Here is a 26,298-nt window from a genome sequence, read left to right as displayed (position 1 = left end):
TATAATTTATTTTCTTTCTTACAATAGTGAAGAATTTTAAAAGTTACTTACTAATTTTTCGGCAATTTTACCAATTATATTTGAATTATACATCCTTCTTCTATGATCGTGCCATACACTTCGAACCCAAAAACATGGTTTATCATCTCCGTACGGTAAGCAGTAATAATACCTAACACACAGACACATATATGTATATTAAACAAACATTATTAAATGAAAAAAAATCCATTTAAAATATTTAATTTAATGCTGGTTAGAGTCGGATTTGCACATAAACTAAACAAAATTTAAAAACTGAAATATGTGTTACCTATCATTAGAGTATGGTTTAATGGGTGGAGTTGTAGAATGGCAAGCATTGTCTCCGTATATAGAATGTGTAGATTCGGGTCCTGAATCACTTTCAGAATCACTTCCTGAATCGTCTCCCCTAGACGTCCATCTTTGACCATCCAGAACATTACCTGCATTTCCTGGAATTACATATAAGTGAATATGTATCAGATATTGAAGTATAATGCCTTATAACTACTTTGTTATTCTATGAAATTCAACATCCTGAGAAAATGCCGAAAATGTAAGGCACGACTAGCAATATACCTTTTCTATTGATAAAATTCTAACAGGATTCATTAATTTTCAACATCAGTATCAAGAGGAAAGCCACGGACGAAATGGAGAAAGGAACAATAGAGAAAGGAATAGGCTGGGAGCAAAAGGAGACAAGGATTAATTAACATTAATAAATTACTACTAAGAAGAAATACAAGAAAGAGGCTACAGGAAGACGTAATGCAAGAAGGAGAGAGTAATAGAAGAAGATGAAGGTGCTTCACCGAGTTAAATCAGAAGCAGAAGAAGGAAGATTAAAAATAATGAGTAAAGAGAATGTAATGAAATAGAAGACACAACCAGAAAAGAAATCAACTATTTAGACATTACGATAAGAAGATTAAAACAAAGTTTAGAATTTAGAACATTTAGAAAGCCTTGATTGAGTCAGATAACAATACTATACCAGTCCAACGTACCACTTCACGTCAAATATAACATATTTAAAATGGAATATTCTAAGATAAAAAACAGGACAAGTCAAGAAATACATATATCCGCAGATTTAGCCGAATTAAAAAAGAACTTTCTCCTGGCAGGCTACCCACAAAGACTAGTGAAAAAATGGGAACTTAAGATAAATAATCCTAAAACACAACAGGATAATAAAAAAACAAATAGCATTAAGTATATTGGATTTCCATATATTAAAGGATTACACGAACAAATTGATAATGAAATAAGCAATATGCACTTTAAGTTAGCACCGTCATACCAAAAAAATGTATACAAGATTAAAACAGTTCGAAAATGAGAAAAAACAACAACCACCAACAGAAACTAAGAATGTCGTGTATAAAATTCATTGTACTTGTAGCAATAATAAATATTATATAGGAGAAACAAAAAGGAAATTAAAAACTAAATTAAAAGAACATATAGCGGATCTGAAATACAATAGACTAAATTCTGCCTTCCATGATCATTGCACCATGAATGATTGTACTGTACGCTTAACTGGGGGAACGAAAAAAGGGGGAGGAGAGGTCATCCCAATGAGTTTGTAAAAAGAGGGAATTGCATGATTTTGATGAAAGACAAATATGTCAATTTTAGTATTGTTGTAAAATTAATTGTAAATGTATAAGAAAAATTTGAAATTGTTTAAATTTTATAACAGTGAAAAACAGATAATTAGGTACGTATTTCATTGTATTGTTATCATGTAAATGTATAAGAGAAAATCCATATAAAAAAGGTTTTTAAAATATTTTAGATAATACGAAACCGTATGTTTCTTAAAATAAAGAGTGTTAAGGGCCAAGAAGTTTTTGTAATTCCATAACAACAAGTAAACATAGGCGATGGAAATTTGTGGTTTTAATATCTTGATAACCTGTAAATTAAAAAGGTGNCTTTTGGCATCATAATTATATTAAGTAATAATATTTTAAAATTATCTTATCTCAATATATGAAATCATTCATCAAATGTATTAAAATAAAAAAAACGAGGATATCTGATTCAAATTTTTCATCTGAAATTATCTTTTTAAATCTTTGTTAGTAAATTTTAATGTGCAAATTCATCCCCTTTTAACATTAAGTAGACGCTTTCAGTACTTAAGATTTATTGAGTGGATGAAGCAACCCAAAAAACATGGGCGATATGCCAAGAGGGAAGTGCTTTCTATAGGATGCTGGCCCCTATTTAGATGTTAGACGTGACAAACTAATTAGTAAGGCGTGAACCCGCGACCAATATTCGGTGGTTTTATCTAGTGGATGTACTGTACAGTACATACAATACTTCTTAGGTCTTTCAATCCTTTAGCCCCTATAGAGAAATTCAACGAACACTTTCAACTCTTTTTGTGATCGGGATGGATACTTTCAATCTCTTTTCTACAGAAATTTATATCAAATAACTTTTAAATCTTAAATATAATATGTAAATAAGTGCATGTATGTGTATATCAGAGAAACTTTGACATAAAATTCCAAGGCAAACATTTCACATTAACTAAAATCTGTAAGCATATGTTTGCTTATTTATTCTTTCAAATTCATCAATAAATAAAGAAAGAAAGATGTGTAATTCTGCTTTAGTTCGTTAACTCTTTAAGTAAAATTATTATATTAATTGAATTTAATGATAAAGATTTACTAATAATTAAAATCATAGAAAATATGGCCTTGAGGTAATTCGACAAATGTAGCTTATAATAGTGGAAATAAATTGTTTATTTTAACAGGATTAAAACAATTAATTATTAATTATATTTCTCTAATTCCTTACACACTAATACATATAATGTCAGCTGGTTTTGATAGCTGCCAATTTTTAATAAACATTAATTAATTGTTTAAGTTTCTAGAAGTTTCATACTGGCAAATTATCATGGAGTATAAGATGATAAATCTAAAGTTTATAGGTAAATCTTTTATATATTTTTCAATAGTTTATATTATTATTTTAGACTAATATTTAATATTTAATTTTCCAAACTTTGTATGCATTTGTTTCTTAAATACTCTTTAAGAGAAAGAATCTTTTCATCTTAATCTTCTTCATCCTACTCTTAATGCGATTATTTGAAGTTCGTTTGAAGAAACTATTATTTTGTATGATATTTACTTATTTATAAAGAATTATAAATATAATTATTATTATATTTTACTTATAACAAATTTATAAACATATAATTTTTCTTAAATAGTAAGACAAAGCATCCTTCTATATTCATTCTCATCCTAAACTCATTGCGATTCTTTCAGGTTCGCTTGGACAATTCATCATTTATTTTTAAGACTTTATGACAAAATTGTTACAAAATTTATCGATTTTAATGTATCTATTTGAATTGTTTTTATATATTAATTAATACCTCTATAGAAATGTTGAGAATATAAACATTTTCCATTGATTTTCTAGGGATTATACTCTACAAAGTTTGAAAGTTTTACTGAAATAAGAATAAAATTGTTTTGTCTTTAAATATAAATCTTTAAATTAATGTATTTCAAGTTAAATCATGACATTTTAGTATATTTTGAGTATTTAAGCTTCAATTTTATCCTTTATATGAGATTTCAATGTCAAGATATTTGTAGAAAATTGAAAATAATGTCTGACATGATTACGCATCACATTTAAGAATTTATAAGTTCTTAAAATTATGAATTCTAGCTATTTTTATCTTTTATTTATATATTTATTAAAGATTAAATATGTGTTGTGTAACTACAATAGAATAAATTTTTAAATGTATACACTTTTATATATCTCACTATTAAAAAGATTATTAATTATATTTAATTTTATCAATAAATTAATAATCTCTGATATAAATATACCTCAGATATTGGCATGGCCATTTCCACTTCTACTTCAGAGGGTGCAGATTCAATAGAATCTAATATTTCTGTTTTGACAGCGACTAATAGTCTACCTCGATACATCACTCCTTGTCCAAGTCCATCGTTAAGTGGAGTGTGCTCGTCAAACAAACTGTAGTCTCGAGTAGACCCGTATAAATATATATAAGAAGGACCAAAAGTTGGTAGAAATCCTATAATAGAGGTAAAAGAAAATCATATTAAAATATTAATCTTCAATATTTCATATAAAATATGGACATCTTGTGGCTTCTTTTCGTATACAGTATAACAAGATATGGATTAGTATTGGAAGATTAAGATTAAACTTTCAGATAGTGTAAAATAATTTGGACCTTTTATATCACAAAGAGATTCAAACCATCTTGAAAACATAGTGATATTACTCGACATCATAAAAGTTGCAAATTAGCTTTGATCTCTATATTTTCCAGTAAAAATTTCTTACGTTTTCAAGATGATTTCGATCTAATCATTCAAACAATCCAAACCATCCATAATCTTTTGATTCTTTAGTTAAACTTCCTTAATGTTTATGATATCCCTTAGTACCACAAGACAGCCAAACCATCTATATACTATAACAGGGAATGGCTCTAGAAAATTATAAAGATAAGATTGAAAACCAATATGTTCTGTTGTATACGTTTCTCAATATAGATCCATATCCCCTGTAAATAAATAAGTTAAACAACCCACCAGTTAAAAATACTAATCTAAGAGACATACCTTTTTCTCCTTCGTTGGAAATTTTAGATAGCTCTAAGAAGTGAGTACCTATAACAGCATCGTTAACTGGATCGTTATCTCTCATCTGTAACTTAATTCGTTGGCATAGAGGAGGAAACATTTCCGTGAATACAATTTGTTCGTTCCAAATTGGGGAGCAGTTATTCTTTCTTACGCTTGTCTTACCCTAAAGAAATTTGCATATTGGGTACACTTTTACCATCAGCATTCTTTTAAAATAGAAAACTTACAGTAAGTCCAGCGAAAGACACTTGCACGTATGGATCGACTAAATCTCTAGATTCTCCAGTGAAAGCTTTCTTAACGTTAGCCATGATGCCAGCATTCATACGAGGAAGTCCATCAGCTCGATATATCTTTACTATATATCGAGCATGCTGTCTTTCGGCAGGTACACCATCAGGTAAGAGCAAGTTTCTAGCCATTAGAATAATTGGGAAAACTGTTAAAACAATCTTACAGATGAGTTATTCAACTTTATATACTTACGCTTCGATATCGTCTCCATCTTTGTCACTCTTCGGAGGTGGCTGTAAAGTAAGATAACAATAAAAATTAACGATTTAACTGTAATTATAATGTTTGAACAACGAAATAGTATTGATACTTACTTTTACTGTATCGCCCTTGCCGACAACAGAAATATCACATTTCAAGTAGCCTTTAGGACCCGCACTAACGTCATCTGGATCTGTGAGCAATGCCCATTTGTGGTAAAATTGATGATCTGTAAAAGAATTATCAATGCTCAAGTTAAATTTTTGAATTTTTTAAAATCTTTTATTTAAATTTCTATGATGGAACTATTCATATTCTTATTCTTCAGTAAAATAAAATACAGGGAATATTTTTTTGTTGCAAGAAGAAATTTATCTTTCTTGTCTTTATTGATCTTCTTTTGATGAAGTAGCGTGTCAAGCAACGCTTGAACTTACACAATATGAGGTTATCTATAACTGTAATTCTTTATAACGGCATCGATCAAGTTAAATAATGTTCTTCTAGTTTGCTTTTTTTTTTTTTGCAATAAAAGCACTTTAATTTCTTTTTTACGAGAAGAAGTTTTCTGCATCCTGTAATTTCCTGGTGTTATTAAATTTACATTATTATTTGCTAATTAAATATTAATTTAAAGCGATTTATGTGTTTATTTTTTTTTAAATTTGAATAGAAAAGTTTAACGAACATATAAACGTGAATTGTATTTGTTACAAGGAAATAGTTTATTTTATACTCAAAAGATGGCGCCTAGTGTTTTCTTCAATAAAAAATACTTTAATATTTAAAATTTTGAAGAAATATATGTTAAATATCACTAAAATTTATATAATTTAATGGTGTTAAGTATTAATTAATTCTAAATGATGAAAAGTATTACGAATTAATTCTTACTTGGGAAATAATTTTACGGTTGGACTTAAAACGACAATACTCATTTTACAATTAGTTTTTAAATAAAAATAATGAAAAATATAGCCGAAAAAAATGTTTATTTATTTCAATAATTTTTAGGATTTTTCTAATATAACAATATTAATATGCTTAATTAAAAGATGCTCAAATGGTTGATACAATAAAGGCACTGACCTAACTCTTCTGTACAGTCCAGACTCGAATCAGGATAGAATAGAATCGGATCAGAATAAAGCCCCATTCATCACCATTCCAAACATTATTGTGAGTGTGGTCAAAATGATATACCTATTATAATTTTGGTCCACCAGTGGCCGAGTAGATATAACTACTGAACACTGGTGGATTCGCACCTTTCTAACAGGCTGGCAATGTGGAGTTTTCCGGATTTTTTTCAATTTTGTAATACCTAAATATGGGCCAGTTTCCTATAAAAGTTCTCCTGGTAGGCATCCCCCTCGGAAAATCGCCGAGGGGGATACCTACCAGGAGAACTTTTATGGTCATAATGAGTTTTTGAAAGATTTTTTAAAACAGTTCCATAAATAATATTATGAAAAAATATTCTAAAAATTTGATTTCTTTTTAAATATTCGAATATATATGCAAAAAATAACTTTTATGCTATTAATATTCCTACCTGGCTGACCGAAAACAGTACCGACATCGAGTTTAAAGCTTCCGATACTTTTGCCAGATCGAATTATATTTCTGGAATGTAAAACCTAAAAAAAAGAGTCAAAAAGGCATTTTTAATAGAAATTAATTAAAATTATATATAATTGTTGTTACTTACAGTAAGAGTGATAATTTTATCCAGAAGCATTGCGGGCGCCATATGGAAATCGAAGACAAAATACTGAAAAAAAAAAATTTGAATAATGTTTAAAATTATGATAAAAAAGAATTTACATTAAATCTCATCCATCGATCACATTTTAAATTCAACAGTTGGAGTGACTTATAATGAAATATTCGATTGAAATGCGACAGCTGGCAAGTTATTGACAGTTACCCTTTCTATAACTTACTAACTGATTTCTTTCGAAAGAATTGAACTGGAAGCTTATTGGAAAGCTGGTAAAAAATTACAATAATCAGCTTTTCGAGTACAAAAATGACTCTTTATGTCTACTTAGAAGTCAAATGATTTGATTTGGACATTGACAAAGAGCGAGGCAAATAGCATAAAAGAAAATGTTAAGGATAATGAATAGAATAAAGAAATGTTGCAATAAAACTGAACAGAATGGTGTACAGAATTACAAAGAAAATATTTATAGTAGTAAAGGTCTTCTGATATGAATGGGGATTGAAAGGTGTAACAAGAAGACATCATAAACAGTAAATAAAATGTAGCAGAACAAAGAAAAGATCAAGAGAATAAATGGAGAAATCGAATTAAAAAGGACTTGGATTTGGAAGATGGTCTAAAGATTGTTAGAAGATAACAAGGATGAAACTCTTAAGTTAATCTAATAAAGTGTTGAAACAGCAGGAAGATGAAGATGATGATGATGGTGGTGGTAGTGATAAAAATGATTTTTGTCCAATTTTTGGAACATATTTGGTGGAAACTAAGAGTAGAATATTCATCCTTGCTGCTGTACATTTTATGTAAATTATTTTATGTAAAAGAATACAAAATTAAATATTGTATCTATTTCATTTAGGATTTATTGCAACAATACTCTGATATTACATCCCGTAGATGTTCAGATATGTAATTAATTAATAGTGCTACAAGATAATATTATATTCTGCAAACAGATAACGTAAAGTGCAAAAAGTACTATACTTTTTAACAAATGAAATCAGTTTTAAAAAATTTTAATTTGATTAAATAAAGCAAACTTGAAATAATTTTAAAATCTTTATTCCTTATAGCATTTACTTTTAATAGGATATTTCTCAAAATATAATCTCTTAATGGGGTTTGTAAAGTACTAAAAAGATACTTAAAGTAAATTTACCTCGTTGTAGTAAGGACAATTAGTAGACTCCTTAACACTCGTATACTTTTTTTGATCCCCAACTTGGACACATACAACTGGATCCATGTTTAATCCAGCTAAATGTCTTGCTTCGATTATTGTGATACAAACCTAAATCAAAATATTTTATATTTGAATTATGAGAATAGAAATATTTTTCTTTGTATATTTTGAATCAAACCTGAAAATCTTGGGCTTTCAATGCAACAGGAGATACATCCTGACTAGGTTTAGGTCTGCAAAATGTTTGTAAAATTATAATAACTTACATATTTGTACAAATATACAAAATTAATATATCTGAAATTACTTCTTTACAAGTACAGGTGTTGTTATAGAATAAGGAACTGTTTCAGCACTACTTTCTTCATAAAGTCTTTGTATAGTTTCAGATTCCATTCCCGTGTTAACTACAAAATTCGAATCACTATATTTTCTTGTTAGTGTTTGAGTCGATCCTACCAATTAAACAATTTTATAAATTAATTAATAATAAATTTATAATCTAAAATTATTGAAATTTTACTTATAAATACGTAAAATGAGTTATTATTAAGTGAATTAATTTTAGAAATGAAAATTACGACAAGATTTGATACAATATACTTCAGCAAACATAATTCGTCTTTCTCGTAACATTGTAGATACAATCGTAAAAATTTTATTAAAATTAGTTCTTGATTAACGATAATTGGATGTATGAGTTGACGTAAGCAACTCTCACATCCAATAGTCGTTTCTCGTATTTATTTTGAATTTCCTCAACCAATCACGATTAAAATATAACTTCCACATTCATCAGAGAGAACTATTTATATTTTTATGAGTTTTTTGTAGTTATTTTCTCATAAATTATAATTAACTAAAAAATTTATCTTTTTTTTCTTTAAAAATTAAGATCATTCAAATGGTTGTTAGTTTATAAAAACTAAATTATCCAAAACTTGGGCATATATTTAAATATTCATGCAGTATTTCAGAGATTTTAGATCCTCAACGAATGCAGTTTATATAGAAATATTCAGAATAACGCAAATTTTTTGCTTTGAAGTAGAAACGCTTGTTTTAGTTATGATTGCTGCCTTGGACTGAACTGTTGGATTTAGGATTAAGATTTAAATTGGCCATGAAATCAGAACTGGGAATGTGTCATGTGCTATCAAGGGGAAGGTGACTGATACAAAGAGTGAGAAGCGCAGAGCCAGAAACAAGCTGAAAGGAAGACTCGATATGCCCTCTAGCAGTAGTAATAAATGTAACTAAAATTTGCATAAGATGTTTATACTTCAAAATAAAAAATCTCGCGTTATTTTGATTTTCAAAAATTGCATGTATTTAGGGCTAAAATTCACTGAAATACAGATCTTTAAAGTTAAATCACGCGGTGTGTATATAATTGTAAATATATTTTTTGATTATATATTCTTTCTTTTCTGTAATTATTAATTTAGAATACAATACCATATTCCAAATGATCAGACTCTCTGAGCGAAGTTCGTTCATCGTCTTCTACAGGAGGTCTTTGTTTACCTAGCCTCATCATACTAGCTATACTCTTCATTGTAGCCGGCAGCGATCTGAAAGACAAACAAACAATTGCTGTAGTAAAATATACAAAAATCTTGTCGCTTTCTTTGGGCTATTTATAAATATTCTTCTGGTAATACAAATATCACGCGAAAAATATTTATTTTCTCGATGTTACTAGCGTAAATTAAGATATCAACGTTTTGTCTCTAGCTAAAAATACAGGATATTAAACAAGTAGTTTGAAGAAACTGCATACAGAGAAGTTATGAACTTTAACCTTTATCTTGTATGCTAGTCTCTGATATTTAACTATTCATACTGAAGATTATAAGACATAATTATTTAATACATTTTACTCATTTGCGTTTCTTCATCTAGTAATTGAAAAATATAAATATTGAGTTTAAGAAAATATTGTTTTACAGCAGCCATCTTAGAAATGGATAATTTATTCAAATTATTTAATAATATTCTTTTGTCCTTGTGCTTATAAATAGTTTTGATTAGCAATGTTCTGTGGAAAGGGAGATAAATCATTCTGCCCCTAACGTAACATACGATTTCAGTTTATCCTTTTTTCATCAATTTATTTACATTTATTTTAATTAAATATATTCATTTTATTTATTTAAATATCTTTCTTCGAAGTCCAGAAGTTTAGCACGCGTGAACGTTTTTAAAGATAAATATGGCATGTGGACTTAAAAAGATTTGTCATTTCTGTTCTATGTCCTTATGTAATATCTCATAAAGCCAGAGATTTGGTGAAAGTATACAAATTATTCTTTACCTTTTCCTATCAGGTGATCTAGGAGAAGTCAAACTAGCCAGAGAACCCTGTCTAGAAAGCTCAGATTCAGCTCTTTGACTTAAACTTCGTTCTAAATTTGCTATATTCTGTTCTAGATCGATAAGAACTTGTTGATCATCATCAAAACTTCCATAATTGAAACTAGGAGCTTGCCAGTCACCGACAGAACCATCAGGAGCAGAATAACTGACTTCAAAAGTCAAAGAAACCTAAAGAAAAAAAAATTTGTGTTAAAATATTCTGTAGATTTATACGATATATTCTTTTCTAAATGAAAATACCCCAGTTGGCATATTGTTGATGTCGACCAAAGTATCCGTAACGCGTAAGAAGCCATCCTCTACTAATTGCTGAAGGACTAATCCATAACTACCTATCAACCTGAGTGAAATAAATAAATTTTTTAAAAAATCAATATAAATTAATAGAATAATATTTTTAATACAAAAAATACCAACAATAAAACACTTACTTATTGCTGAAGTATTTGTTATAATTGTAAAGTTGGATTTCCAAACTTTCATGATTTTCCACGGGTCTTCCAACGGGCCATTCGAATATCTTTAAAATATTGGAGAAAATAAAAATAATAAATATAAATTATTAATAATTTCCCTTTTTTTCTCTGTTATTTACCTTCTTTTCCAAGAGAAAATTAAAAAATAGGAAAAGGAGAGAGAGGGAAAAAATGAGAAGGAAGAAGGTAATGATTTCAAAATCAAATAGTGTATAATAAATAAATTTACATAAAAATCAGTAGAGTGTCGATTATCCGAAAGTCAATCATCCGAAACGTCAATCATCCGAAAGAATTCCAGTCGGCAAATTTAAATTTTCTCCAGTGCTGTGGCGCTGCAATCTTTGGCTATGTCTTGGGCTACTCAAATATTTTACATTTTTGATACTAAATTAATTTCTGAAGTATAATTTTTTATTGTTTTTATATTTTTCAATATATTTATTTTGTTCGTGCAAAATAAAAAAATAATTTTTAACGATACAATAGTCTTCGTTAGGCTTAACATCGACGAAAATTCAACGCGAAGCGACACGCAACGGAGAAAAATGTCAAGATGGGATAAATTAATATATTTTTCGTACATAATTGGTTATCCGAAACATCGATCTTCCGAACGACCCCACTTTCCAATTGATTCGGATAATCGACCCTCTACTGTATTTTAATTCATTTTTACAATTTTAAAACATTACAAAAATACTTAAATATTAAAGAAAAAGCATTGAGCATGAAAGATATAAAAAATACATATAAAATTTATTTGTTTTACATATAAAATATTAATTTTATTAAATAAAAATATACTTTCAATTTATTTTTTTATTACCACGTAATTCTATGTAAATTTAATCTTTACATAAAATATATAATGTGACCACTGACACTGATCTACATTCAATTATCTGCGTCAGTTAAACATTCATAATATTAAATCTATATTTTCACTTTCTTGTCAAATGATTTTTTATTCGATATTAGCATTTTAATAAGAACTTAATGCATTTTACATGCCACGTATCTAACATTCCATTTTTCTTATTAATATAAAAGAAAAAAAAATCGATCAAATATCATCTGCATATTTTTAAAATAAATTTCAATTCTTAAATTTACGCTTTTAACTTATAATTTTCATTTTTTTATAATTTTAATTTTGTTATAAAAATTTTTAAAGATTAATTTAATGAAGAAGGAAGAGAGGAGGAGACAAAGAGAAAGAAGAGGAAGAAGTGGCGAATAAGAAGAGGGGAGGAGGAGGAGGAGAAAGAAAGGAAGGAAGAGACGAAGAAGAGAAGAAGAAATAAAAGAACAAAGAGAAAATAAAGAAGATAATGATTCTAGCAAAATATTAATAAACGTTTTTATGTTTTCCTATAAAATTAAATTGTTAGCCTAATGATATTATTAGGAACTATTAGCAAATTCGTTTTTTCACTTGACGATAAATACAGTATACTCAAGCTCTGCTAAAAGTGTACAATCCTGCTTATGATTGGGCTACAATTTTCAAAAATTGCAGACCTATAAATTAAAAAATTCGCTCGTAATTAACAGAGTTAGATGACCTGCATGACTTTATTGTTAACAGGAAAATAATGATATACAGGGGCAAGACACTACTAAAATTGAGAGCATTGTGACAAAAACTGCAGCCTATCATTGTGACAATGTCTCAATAAATAATAGCTCGTTCTCAATACGGGACGAGCGTATCATTGTTCTCTGTTCGTTTCGTCAAGTGAGAAACGACTTTGCTGAAAGTCCCTATTGTCAATAAGATGGATTATCTTATTAACTTTTCAATGCATCATTATTCCCATTATTAAAATTTGTTCCATGTGTTTCCATGCATATTTATACAAAATATAAATCAAACCTCGTTGTAGTGCCGCTTTCGTAAGACACCAACTTATACTAGTAAACAAATGAATAAGAAACCCTTCACTATTTGTGAATTACTGAATATACTGTTATGCATTACAAACGACATTACTATCTCCAAATAACGCAAGTTTCAAACTTTCAAACTTGTGTGTAGACCACTAAGTATAATTCCTAATGTTTGAGATACTTCAATTTACCGCCACGCTCGATTTAGTGCCAGTTACATAGGCGAACAAATAATGTCGTTAAATCGAAGTTTAATTATAAACAGTAATATTGTATACGGAAACATGAAACAAACTTGATAATGATGTTGATGCGTTGAGAAGTTCCTATGTTAATTTTATTTGCAAATTTCATAAAGAAAACTCTAGAATCAGGTTTAAAAAAATTGCACATTTCTAAAATGATCATTCTTCCATCTTTAACAACAATGACCATTGTTCCATTGAGAAAAATCGTTTCTTACATTGAACTAAATTAAATCTATTTCCCGAGAGGTTGTCTATCAGAAGAATAAGTACTTAGAAGTCTATTAAGAAGGTTTCACATAAAGAATTTTCAATTACATCTCACAAACTTCATTCAAAACTGTGCCAAGTTTACTTCTTGGCTCGTTTTCTATTGTTACAAATGATCAGAGTTTCTTCTCATCCTTCTACAAAATGGCACCTTAAAATAATTTATAATACTTAATCATTATAAATGATGTATTTTATAACAGCTTGCTTTTATATTTTCATCTAGAATGTAGCAATCTATAACAATAATAAGCTCAAGAAAAACTAAGTTACAATATCAGAAATGATGTGATGACTGAAAAATTTATTTTTAAAAATAAATGTAAATAGCTCGAGAATTGAATAAAATTTCTGAAATTTTGCAGAGAGGTTTGTGTGTTAGTGAAATTAACGCTATTAAATTTCGATGGTTAAAGGCCGAGTGATTGAGGAGATATAGTGAATCGTATGTTATATCTCAAGTACGGTCGGACTTAATGACGATTTTACTCTTTATTATCATTTACAATTTTTTAAAACTCATCCCTATCCTCAAAATTAAGCCTTATCCTTAAAAGATATCATTAAAATATCATGCGCCATACGCAGTTTTAAATGTTGCCGGGAAAGTTAAGCAACACGTTGCTGGACTTTTTTAAATTAGTGTGATATCTTAAAACGAACAGACAAACAACTGGCAGATAAATGGAAAGATAAATAAATAAAATGAAAATATATATTCTGTTTTAAAAAATCTTGAACGTATTCAGGGATTTTGAGATTAATCGTTGTGTTACTCTTAACATTTTTTAATTGTTAAATTTAATTGTCTTGATAATTAAAAGTATATAATGAAATTAATTATAACGATATTTATGCAAATTCGCTTAAACCTTTTCATAGTTTAATGAATTTTTGTTCTTACAATAAATAAAATTTCTTAAGGTTTTGTAATTTAATATTAATGACATTTTAAGTTGATGTTTGCTTCAATGTACTCGTAACGATGAGCAATTAATGCGACAATAGACATCACACACGAACATACAATATCATAAAAAATGGATACTTATATTGAAAGAATGATTTGAACTAATATTCATTTATGAAGATTGGAGAGAACGAGAAGAAAAAGAAAGAGAAGAACCGAAGAGGAAGGCAAAGAGAATTGAAAAAAAATGAAGAGGAAGAGGAGGAGAGGAAGAATGAGACTCTTCTTCTCATTCTTCTCTTTTCATAAATATGACCGTAATACACATTTAAGGCAAAGCATTTTTACTTTATCAAATGATTAATGATTGTCACGAAAGATTCTCCAAAATGTTTACAAAATTAACCCTTATGCATTCTGATAAACATAAGATTACCAATGTTTACCGTTGTTAGAAGCTAATGGATAAGCAGAAAGTTTATACAACAAATTTGTGATGATTATTAATGCTTCCTGTTGTAACCAAATCCAATGCAATTTCATCACTTCTTAGGTTAATGTAACATCTGCTGCTTTACAGGATCATTTCATCTTCAATGTATTGACATAACATTAATTATGCTTGAGAAGAATTATTATACACTTTTGTTAGAATAAACCAAATGTCTGGGATAAGAAATTTGAATCGTTAGTGGTATTCTATAAATATATTAAGGAATAGAAGGAAAAATAATGAAGACAAAGAAAATGAGAATAAACAAAAGAAAAGGAGGATAAGAAAAAGCAGAAACCATAAAGAAAATTGTTATTTGTGTAGAAAAGTGAATTTTATAGTTTCTCGTTAACAAAAATTAGTATTATTAATTTTTAAGAATATCTTCTAAAAAATTCTCAAACTTCTACTTTAATTTTATAATTTATAATGTTAAGTATACATAAACTCTATAAGAACAGCTTATATAAGTTTATGCTACCCTTATATAGCGAGAAAAGAGCATTCTTCTCAAGTTTTAAGTAATTTAAATTCAATGCAAATCTCATTTTATCAGTTATTTATGGTACAGTACATTATATAAAATTTTTCTGTAAAATTTTATAAATTTTTATCACTTTTGAAATTTTTTTTATAAAAAATTTCAAAAATTAAACCGTTATTTTCGATTTTAAAATTTTGAAATCAAAATTAACGGTTTAATTTCAATTACAGGAATTATACCGTTTAATGTCAATTACACGCGAAGTACTGTAATTCATAGGTTAAATGAAATTTTAATCTACGTAATTTTGGATTAATTGACAGTTAATTTATTCATTTTTTTTATTTTAAAATAGGCTAAAGGTCAATATAAGTAGGAACAAAATGGAAAAGATGCCTTTATCAAGATTTATTTTAGAATTTTAAATTAAAAAATGTATTAAATATATTCAAACTATAGCTAAATTTTTAATAAAATTTTAAAAAACAAAGTTTTCAAGCAATTTATATTTATTTAAGTTTATCTTCCAAGGCCGAATTTTTGTTTTTCAACTGTACAACAAGTAGTTACGGGATAATGACTAATCTGTTTCTTAATTCTTCGAATTAAGTTTCAGATCATTAAAAGAATTAATTTTATTTCAGATAATAATAGAAACATTAAGCAAATTAGCTATAAAAGAATGAAATGAATAGATTATTTTCAAGGTAACTGCAAATGGGGATAAAAGTTGTGTACTTAGGAAGGAAATAAATGAGAAGAATACAAGAGCAGAATATGGAGAATGCATGGACAAATGGAGAGTGTGCATGGAACGATAGAGAGGATGTACAAGAAAAATGTAGAAAATATGTAAGTAAAACAGGAAAGATGTAGGAGCAAAATAGGGAGATGAACATAATGGAAAAGATGCATTCACTCTTCTGCATTGGTGCAACCTTCTCATTTTTATATTATAGACTTATATTTTACTTTATTCCCTTATTTTCATTTAGTTTAATTACTTTTTTAAATACAAAAAAACATCAAAAATTAATTTTACAAATTCAGTTCCAAGCTCACCTCATCAAAAGTAATATCATCTTCCGCATTTTCAATCACTTTCGTATAATGAGAAACACCTATTTAAAAAAAATAATTATTATTAATTTAAAATAAAATTTGAAAATGTTACAATTTATAAATTATAGATAATTAATTACGATACAAAAATATAAATTTTTCGAATTTATTTTAATTATAATAAGACTTCCTTGTAATAAATACAAACATAAAAACGGGAGTTTCGCTTAGTTTTTATTATTTTTTTTTTTATTATAACGAAGTAAAATTTTTAAAATTAATTTTGAAAAATTATTCTAATTGGTCAATAAATTAATTACACACGCCTACTTTGTTTCTCCAACCAATCATTGTTTTAAAATGTTTCAATATCTTTCAAGTTTGTCTTGCATATTTAACAGAGAACTACATATGTTTGTAAAAGCTTATTTTTATTTAAAAATAAGCATAATAGACACAAAAATGACTTTTTATATAAAAATAAAGAATCAAAAGTCCAAAAATTTTTTAAAATTTAATTAAAANCCTATAAGAATTTATAATATTTATTATTAAATTTGTTAATATTATCAGAGAAGATAATAAGAATATTTACAACTTTTATTACAAATTTTTATATTTATTAATATTAATTAAGTTTTAAAAGGATTTTTCATACAAAAACACAATTCTAGAAGTCTATAAAAGGCTTTAAAATTTAATTAAAATTATGTATATATTCTATATAAGAATTGTAACATTTGTTAAAATTTTTAAGGACATAAACAATTTTAATAAAATTAATTTAATTTTTAATAAGATTAATTAGTTTTTAATTAATGTATGCAATTAAAGCAAACACAACGTTTTTATCGTTAATTAAAATCTTATTTTTTATTCAGCTGTTTGAAATATGTAAAAAAAACAATTAATTATTTACTTTTTATTTTTTAATTAATATTTTAAATTGAAATTTTAAAAATAAACGACAATTTCACATAATTTTATTTATTAATTATTCATCAAATAATAATAACAAATATCATTTTAGGTTCTTTATTCAATTATTTTTCACTATATCAAATTGATTTTTTTTTATTGCCTTTCGTTAAAACAAAGAAAACAACTGATAATGACACTTGAATTTATAAGCTGATTAAAGTCTTAAAACTCCTAAATAATTTGTAATGCACTTATAATTTTTTTTAAATAAATTAAATCCCAAATTATATTCAAAATTAATTAATTTTGTTAATTAAGATTAATTTATAGTTCCTATCTATGTAGAAGCATCCAGTATAAGACAATGTGTTGAACGAATAATGAAAGATAAACGAGAAACAAACAATTTTAACATCTCCTTGAGATAAGTACAATTAAATATGGAGGACATGTTTAATTGTATCTATCTGTTGACGAATAGGACTTGATATTTACCCGCAAAACCCATTCACAAATATTTCTTAAGACACAAGAACTCGAACCCTGATCCCCAGAAGGGAAAGCTAATGCTTTGTCGGTGATTCTCAAACTTCAGTGGGCACCAGAAGTTCCCAAATCTCAAGTTTTTCGTTCCAGATACTCCAATGTAAGCAAGTGATTCCCAAATCTCTAGTTCTTTATTTAATGTTTTGTAATGTTTATGTAAACATTACAAGAAAACTTCAAAACACAGAATATAAGCATTTAAATATATATACAAATAAAACGACAATAAGTGAGTAATTCAGTAAAAATGATAAGAATGATAAGAATAAAGTTATTTATTCCATAAACTAGGAAATGTTCTTTGGTGATTTCCTGAAAATTAAATAGAAAATGGAATACCGTATGATGTAATAAAATACCACACCCAAACGTCATATAAAATAAATTACTTCGCTCTAAAGTCGTCCCAATCTCTCTTTCATCAAATTCTCCAATTCTCTGAAATGTATTGCGGTCTAAAAGTCAGTTAACCGAGTTAACTAGCGGTCTTATCTCTCGGTTAACTGATTTTTGGAATCAACTGATAGAAAGGAAAGAAGTGAAAATTAATTAATTTGCTCTTTCTTCAAGTAAAGTAATTGATATAATGCTAGTTTTAAGCGGTTATATATAATTTTTTTAATATAATTCACGCTTCAATGTATAAGGTAGCCAAACAAAAGTCAGTTAACCGAGTTAGCTGGCTTCTTTATTTGACAGTAAACTGAATTATGAGACGTGTTGTATATTAAACCAGCTAAGAGATTGTTAAACTTGATAATTAAGTTTTACAATTCAATCAATGTAATATTTATCCGCCGAAATTCATTAAAATTCATTCTTATCTGTTATATAAGTTAAATTAAGTAATACAAGTTAAGGAAATTTTAATTCCAAAGTGTTATTTTCGATGACAATTTTTATTATATAAGTTTTAAATTTTTAAATAAATATTTAAAGGGCACAATTAACCAATAAATTGCTTTAATTTATTAATGCTGGCTATTTTATTTAATTTAAAAAAAATTACTAACATTTATTTCTTTACATTAAGTTTTATTAATTCATATAAAGTCAGTTAATCATTTTAAAGCATAAAAAGTTGCTGTTTTATTCAAATAATTTATAGAATTGTTTGCAAAAAAATAACCTGACTTTTGGGCCATGCTGTATAGTGGCAATACAGTTGAGGGCCCATTCAATTAGCACTCTGATTTCGTACAGTACAAGACAAGACTCAAAATTTAGTCATAAATCACTAATTTTGGAAAAATTTTTTGAGAAAACACTAAATTTTGGTAAAAACACAGTGGAAAACTGATATAAATTAAAGTTTATTTTGACTAATAGTTAAAAATGTACAGTACTTTTATAAGTTATAATGATCTTATTTGTATACAGTAGACCCCCCGTATAAAACGGGTTCATATAATACGGATTCGTGTAACAAGGCGAAAAAATTGCGATCGTATTCGTATAAACACAGTAAAAGAGACTCGTATAATACGGTAAAACGTCATCGCTGACGTCATCGTGACAGGATTGGTCGAATCTAGACCAATAGCGAATATTGCACAAACCGTTGAGTTTAAACGAGCAGCGGACCTACTAAAAACCATTTATTATTTAACGGCCATAAAAAATTATATTTATATTAATGGTGTCTCCAAAGTTCAGCGAATTTTTCGCAGAAAAATAACTTATCAGAAAACCGCTCGATGCGCCGCTCCGCGACGAAAACAAGCTTAAGCAATGGCGTGGTCTAACGGTGCACACTCGATAAGTAATCCTACAATTTTTTGTTTATAGCAGTGTTTATATGGATTATTCCCAAAAAGTTATTCGTGTTTTGGAAATGTTGAGTCAAATTAGTTTAGAATCGATTAATTTTATGGAAGAAAACTTTTCAAACAGCCGTAGTCCCTAAACTACACAAGTGCCGGGCTGTGATTGGCTCTTGTATTTAAGTGACTGGTGAAACACGGAATTCATATAAAACGAACGTACTGTACCTACCGTGTTATAGGGGGTTCTACTGTATTTTTATGGCCTCGTAGCGAGGTTAAACCCGTATTCGTGACTTATGCTCTGTCATGTTCTGTATATCTAAACAACCACTTCATTGACTCTATACGCAAGTTTTACAGCTGCAACCTCGTAATGTATATGTACTTTATACGTGTAAAGCGTAACGTAATGCGATATCATACGAATAAAGCGTAACAAAGTTTTAACGAGTCATTCCACAAGTTTTAATTGCTTAAAAATGAAAAATAAGTTAATTAATTGCAACAAAATTTTAATTTTCAAAGAATCGTGTCGACTATTATGCAACTCTGCTTTCAACCAATCAACGCAATGAACATACTTAATTTTCAAAGTGTCTCGACTAGTTGTAAAATTCGTCGACTGAAAAATTTCATGAAAAACGTTTTATTTTTTTTATTCAAAATCCATCAGAATGTCTTTCAATTTTTAAATTTCTTTCAATTAATTAAACTCTTCTTGAGAAGTTAATATTTAGCAGAAGGGAGCAAGAGACGAGGAATGTGGTTTAGTATTTAAATCATTTAAAACGAAATTTATATAATTAGGCACTACTTTTATTACACACTTACCAGACCTCAATGGGAGGAAAAGAGATGAGAAATAATGCCCAATTCAAATTATATATAAATATCACGAGAATAGATCTGAATTCGTACTACAAACACCCCATAACAGTGATCCTTTTTTTTTTACTTTCCCTGTTGTTATACATAAAGAGAAAATATGTCGATCGGTTTAAAAAATGGTCCCCCAAAATTTATACATTTTTGCACTCGGAAGACCTTAAAATGTAGAAAACTGCAAAAGATTTCGGGGGTGGGGTTTTCTATATATATGAATGTTAGTGTGTGGGGGGACACGATCTTGTTCACCTTTTTTCAAGCTTAATAACTCCTGTGTCTTTTGTCGAAAATTTCTCAAATTTTGTAGGGATGTTTGTGTATTAGGGAATCGGTGTTATTAAATTTTGATGGTTAAAGGTCTAGGAAATGAGGAGATAGAAGGAAATAACGTGTCATATCTCGAAGATTTTACTCGTTTACAACTATATATATATATATATATATATATATATATAAAATTCATATGACGAGACAGCATAAATTCTACATCCAAAAATTTTATGGAACCCCCAAACATACACAATATATACACAACATAAATTCTTCACGTCAAATAAGAGAAATTCCAGCAACAAGTTGCACAATATATCAAAAGTTATTCTTTGTGACAAATCTCTGTGAAAACTCTGAATTTCTCATCTGAGTATTTACGAAAATAGAAAAATNCACATAAAATAGTTGTTATTAAAAAAAATATGTGTCTTTCAATATATTTAAATGTGAAAAAATCCAATTTTTGGGTCTTATCTTGCCATATTTTCGTCTCACAATTTCTTTATTTTTAATTTATATATCTTTATTAAACGAGTAAAAATTGAAAACAAAGAATTTATGACATCAACAAGAATCAATGCCAGAATGAAACCCAAAAATTGGATTTTTTATATGTAAATATATCATAAGACCAAGTGCTCCAACACACCGAAATATATATATATATAAAAGTAAATACAAGAAAATTAAAAATTCAGGTGATGATGATGAAAATTAAACAAAAAATTTTCAATCAGATTTAAATTTAAATTAAAGTTTTAAATATATTTAAATCTTGTTTAACTTATATACTTAAATAATATATTTTATAAACTTTAAAAATAAATAAGCATGAAAAAGTAAATGAACTCACGCACTTGTTCATTGTGTCACGCATTCCTGTAATTCTTTAAAGGCTATTAAAGGGCTATTTTCTTATTTATAAACATAAAAAATAAGTAAATAAAATATTTTATTTACTTTTTTACGCATAGCACAGTAAAATTTCATAGAATTTTTTATATAAAGTTATAAATTATCGCTCTAAGATGTACAAAAAACACAAGCCATTCATGGTGAGAAACTGTGTTCTAAATGATGTAATTGGTAAATATTTCCATTATTTATACTCAGAAAATTTATTTATTGATTGAAATATTATAAAAGACTCACCATACGATGGTAAATAATGGAAATTTTCCCATAAATCCCATTATTTGATAGAGCATCGGCAATAAAAATCTCGAAATGTGGAGATTGTAAGTACCGAAACTTGATCCAAATGCAATTACACTAGAATAAAATTGCCACTTTCATTCTCCAAACGTTACGTTACCTTCGTAACATAAAGATACATTATCATTATCGATGCTATAACAGTAACAATACATCCTCTGCTACTTCATAAGATGCGATAGACTTTCATTACTTTTTCTTAAATTTCTCGTAAAATTTTCTATTTTTTTGTTTTTTTTTCAAGTAATAAAATGACTTTTAGAAATATTTTAATGAATTCTATCCATTGTTAAAAATTTTGGCCTATTTTCAATTATTTTTCATTAAAAGTTAACAATTTTCTTAATTGTATAATGCTTTTTAAATGTTAATTACTTTGTTTTATGAATTCAAAAAAGTCATTTTTAGCATTGTTTTTGATTGTTTAAGCCAAAAATTGCGTTAAAAATCGCAAAAAAATGCGGTGATAAATCCATATTTTTGACTTATTACAAATAATTTTGAATTTATTAAGTAGTTATTAATTTAAATACTTTATTTATTGAAAGTTTATTAAGTTTTCTACGTATATATTTTATTAAATGCAGCAAAATGTGATAATAAGTTACCATAAACTCCCATTACTTATTTCCACAAAATCATTTATTCATACGTCTCTGCTATGAAGTATGCTGCAATATGTATTCAAATTAGTATAAATGTTAGCTTATATTTACATAATTAGGTTAATTTTGATGATAAGCAACGTCTTTAGCATCAGAAGGTCTTCCATTCGGCTACATTCCAACTCAGTTTAATTAATTAGTTCGATCTCTTTAATTAATTTAACATATGTTATAATAGCAAATCATACATTCTACTCATACCAGAGACGAATTCTCCAACCTTTCCGGTTGTAAATCCTTCTTAAGAGAGCTAAATTACTTATAAATGAAGCTGGAATCTCCCACGGGATCGCGAACTACAGATTGATTACATTTCCCGTTATAAACTTGGGGGATTTAATATTATAATACATGCTAATTTAAAGCATTCTATTCATTATACGAACGAATTTCCAACGTTTTCACCTTCTTAAGAATGTTAAATTACTTATAAATAAAGCAACTCTCATAAGGTCGCGATCTACTAGTTGAGAAGCTGAGTTCTAATAATTGCCAATTTTGTTATAAATCTATTAATATAACTTCAAATTTTACATTCTAAACATTCCAAAGACAAGTTCTTCAACCTTTTCGGATGTTAGAATCTTCTTAAGAGCGTTTAATTACTTGCGTACGAAGCTTTTAACTCCCAGTCGACCGCGATCTACAGATTGACAAACTCTATAAAGAACTATGTAATTTTCATTATAAATTTCTTCGTTTAAATTTACCTACGTATAATTTTACTTAGATAATTTCGAAATATCTTCCATTACTTACTTTTTATGGTATATATTTTAAAAATTAAAGTAATTTTAGAAGATATAATAGAGAAAATTTTCAACTAAATGCTGAACTCACTGCCAAACTTTGTTATGCTTTTAGACTAATCTCAAATTGTTCCCTGTTGTATAATTTACTCTCAAAAGTTCATAAATACCGAACAGAATTAGTTAATGATATTTATATGTATCTAAAACATATTTATAAACCGTTTTAGGCGAGTAATAAACATACGAATTCCTCTAACGAGTGTCATTTAGCAAATTTTCTCTTTAAAAAAGGAAGAATAAAATACAAGTCGACCCCCCTATAACACTGTTGATTATTCCGTTTTATATGAATTCCATGTTGTACGAGTCACTTAGATTTTACAAATGTGTGTGCTGGGCTGTGAACGGCTCACGTATTTGTAAAATCTAAGTGACTCGTACAACATGGAATTCATATAAAACGGAATTATCAACAGTGTTATAGGGAGGTCGACTATACAAAACTTCAAAAAATTAACTCCAAAATTCTTTTTTGTGTGACGTTCTTGTAGAAAAACAGCGAAGACAATACCTGATAATGTAAAAACTTCGTATCAAATTTTTACAACCACGTAAAAACTTGAAAAAAACTTAAATTAAAAAATGCAAAATATGCGAAACGTCCGAACGTCTGTTCGTAAAATACAAACAGAAACGTCATAGGCGACACTCGGGTTAAACGTAGGACAAATAAATTTTGATAAAGGGGGTTGTATGTTTAAAAGCTGTACAAAGATCAACAGAAGGGACGGCTTTGTGTAACAATAATTGGCTTCCTTTTTCGATTGGCAATCAACTGTTATCCAATTTATCAGACGATTGGGAGACAAACTGATCCACAAACCGATTCTCAGAGAATGGCTCGATGCTTTTTTCGATATTGGAAAATTCAACTTCGTATTTTTNACTGTTGATAATTCCGTTTTATATGAATTCCATGTTGTACGAGTCACTTAGATTTTACAAATGTGTGTGCTGGGCTGTGAACGGCTCACGTATTTGTAAAATCTAAGTGACTCGTACAACATGGAATTCATATAAAACGGAATTATCAACAGTGTTATAGGGGGTCGACTGTAAAGGAATGATGTAAATGAACGAGGTACCACTAAAATACACGCCAGATATGAAATTCTTATGGGCCGAAGATCCCAATTAACTCTATACGAATTTTCAGTCTAATTTTATTTTATTTTTCCTCTGTTCAATACGAAAAAATTATCTTTATTTATATTTAATTTTTCTACTATTTTAAATTATTAAGAAGTTTTAAAACGTTTAAACTTTTGTATGCATTTTTATGTTGATATGTTAATAAATCTTAAAAATTCTGAACATCTTTTATGTCATTTTTTAAAAAAATATAATGAAATTTTAAACTTTAGCAACATTCAAATAACTTTTTTAATACGTTATAATTCATTTTAGTTGCGAAATATTAAATTTTTATAACATTTTGTATATTAAAAAGCATGAGATTATTAAGGTTAAGAGGAATAAGACGTGGAATAAAGAAAAGAGTACAGAAAACATTATAGAAAGAACTAAGGAGTATAGTAAAGCATACAGAAGAATGTTCTGTAAAATGTACAGTACAGTAGAAAGAAGAGCAATGGGAAGTACAGTAAAGCATATAGAAAGAATTGCTGTATGAAGTACAGAAAACAGAAAATACAATAAAAAGTACAGTTAATTCTTTAACTGAACTTTTTTTGTTTTACTTCGTTTCTTTCTAGGAAAGGGATAAAGGCGTACAGTATGAAATATGAAAGAATAGTAAAGAGTATAGGAAAAACAGTAAGGAGTACAGTAAAGTATAGCAGACAGTGTACAGTGAGAAGTACAAAAAGAACGTTAAAGAGTACAGTGAAAAGCATAGTAAAAATTCATATAAAATTGTGAAAGTTTTTTTAAATTCTGCTATAATTTTAAAAAGTATTATAAAATATTGTAAGTTTATTTAAATACTAAAAATTTCATGAATAAAAATGCTCAATAATTCATAAATAATTTATTAAAAAGTGCAATAAATGCACCCAGAGAAATGCAATATTTTAAAAAATGCAAATCATTTCAAAATTTCATGACTTTGACTTTTTTCTTTTAAATTTTTGCATTTAGACAATACAATTTTATTACATTTTTTTAAAACAAAAATTTCTCGAATTTTTAATTAATTAATTTTTTTTTTTTTTTTTTATTTGAAGAGTATTTTAATTTATATTTTTTGATTTAATTTGTTAATTATTAAGCAAGATAATTAATTCCAAAGTTATTCTCATTATCGATGTAGAAACGAATCAATTCTTTGAATTCCAACATCTTAATTGCTAAAGTTTGCACGTTTACACAACGCTAATAAAGTTTATCAAACAGAATTTAATTCTCATTTCCTCTTCTATTACTCATTTCATTTATCTTAAGTTAAAACTAAAAATTTATTTCGTTTTTCTGCTGAGAAAATAAGAAAAAAAAATGTATTTCATACGCCTAAAAGTTATCAAATTTTATTTCTATACATTGTTAATTTAAAGCTATTTTTTTATAGTTTTTAGAGAAATCTAACGGATAGGCACACAAACGAACACAAAATTTCGATTCTAATTTTCTTAATTTTTACATAATCTAATCTGTAAACGTACAGTACAATACAAAAGAATGTATTCACAAGTGTAATTTTCTTAATTGCTATAAAATCTGGTGAACAAACATACAGACGGACGCAATCTTTCCAATCTAATTAGTTTAGTTTTTACGAAATTTTGTAAATAAACAAACAAACTTCTTCTGTTTGTTCGAAAGATTTCTCAAAAAAGAATTTTTTGAGAAATCTTTCGAACAAACAACCGAACTTGCTAAAAATATATGAATTTTCTATTCTAATAGAAAGTCTAAAGAGCAGACGACCAGA

At 27.5% G+C, this 26,298-nt stretch overlaps 1 protein-coding gene across 1 annotated transcript in view; it reads right to left on the bottom strand.

Moving 5' to 3' along the window:
- The window catches only part of LOC111624733 (otoferlin-like), a 169,561-nt gene that overhangs the window by 12,396 nt on the left and 130,867 nt on the right, over positions 1-26,298 (bottom strand). The window contains 17 exon segments of the mRNA XM_023367657.1: positions 52-172; positions 314-591; positions 3,912-4,126; positions 4,683-4,869; positions 4,934-5,120; positions 5,193-5,233; positions 5,315-5,430; positions 6,757-6,841; positions 6,913-6,975; positions 8,090-8,221; positions 8,292-8,346; positions 8,421-8,568; positions 9,572-9,687; positions 10,431-10,660; positions 10,733-10,832; positions 10,924-11,012; positions 16,326-16,384. Coding sequence (XP_023223425.1) covers positions 52-172; positions 314-591; positions 3,912-4,126; positions 4,683-4,869; positions 4,934-5,120; positions 5,193-5,233; positions 5,315-5,430; positions 6,757-6,841; positions 6,913-6,975; positions 8,090-8,221; positions 8,292-8,346; positions 8,421-8,568; positions 9,572-9,687; positions 10,431-10,660; positions 10,733-10,832; positions 10,924-11,012; positions 16,326-16,384 — 2,222 coding nt within the window.

The sequence above is a fragment of the Centruroides sculpturatus genome, unplaced genomic scaffold (genome assembly GCF_000671375.1).
Source record: "Centruroides sculpturatus isolate CEXI.00-Female unplaced genomic scaffold, Cexi_2.0 scaffold396, whole genome shotgun sequence".
NCBI classification, from domain to species: domain Eukaryota; kingdom Metazoa; phylum Arthropoda; class Arachnida; order Scorpiones; family Buthidae; genus Centruroides; species Centruroides sculpturatus.
Note: the sequence above shows the minus strand (reverse complement) of the source record. Positions and strands in the feature narration are given on the sequence as shown.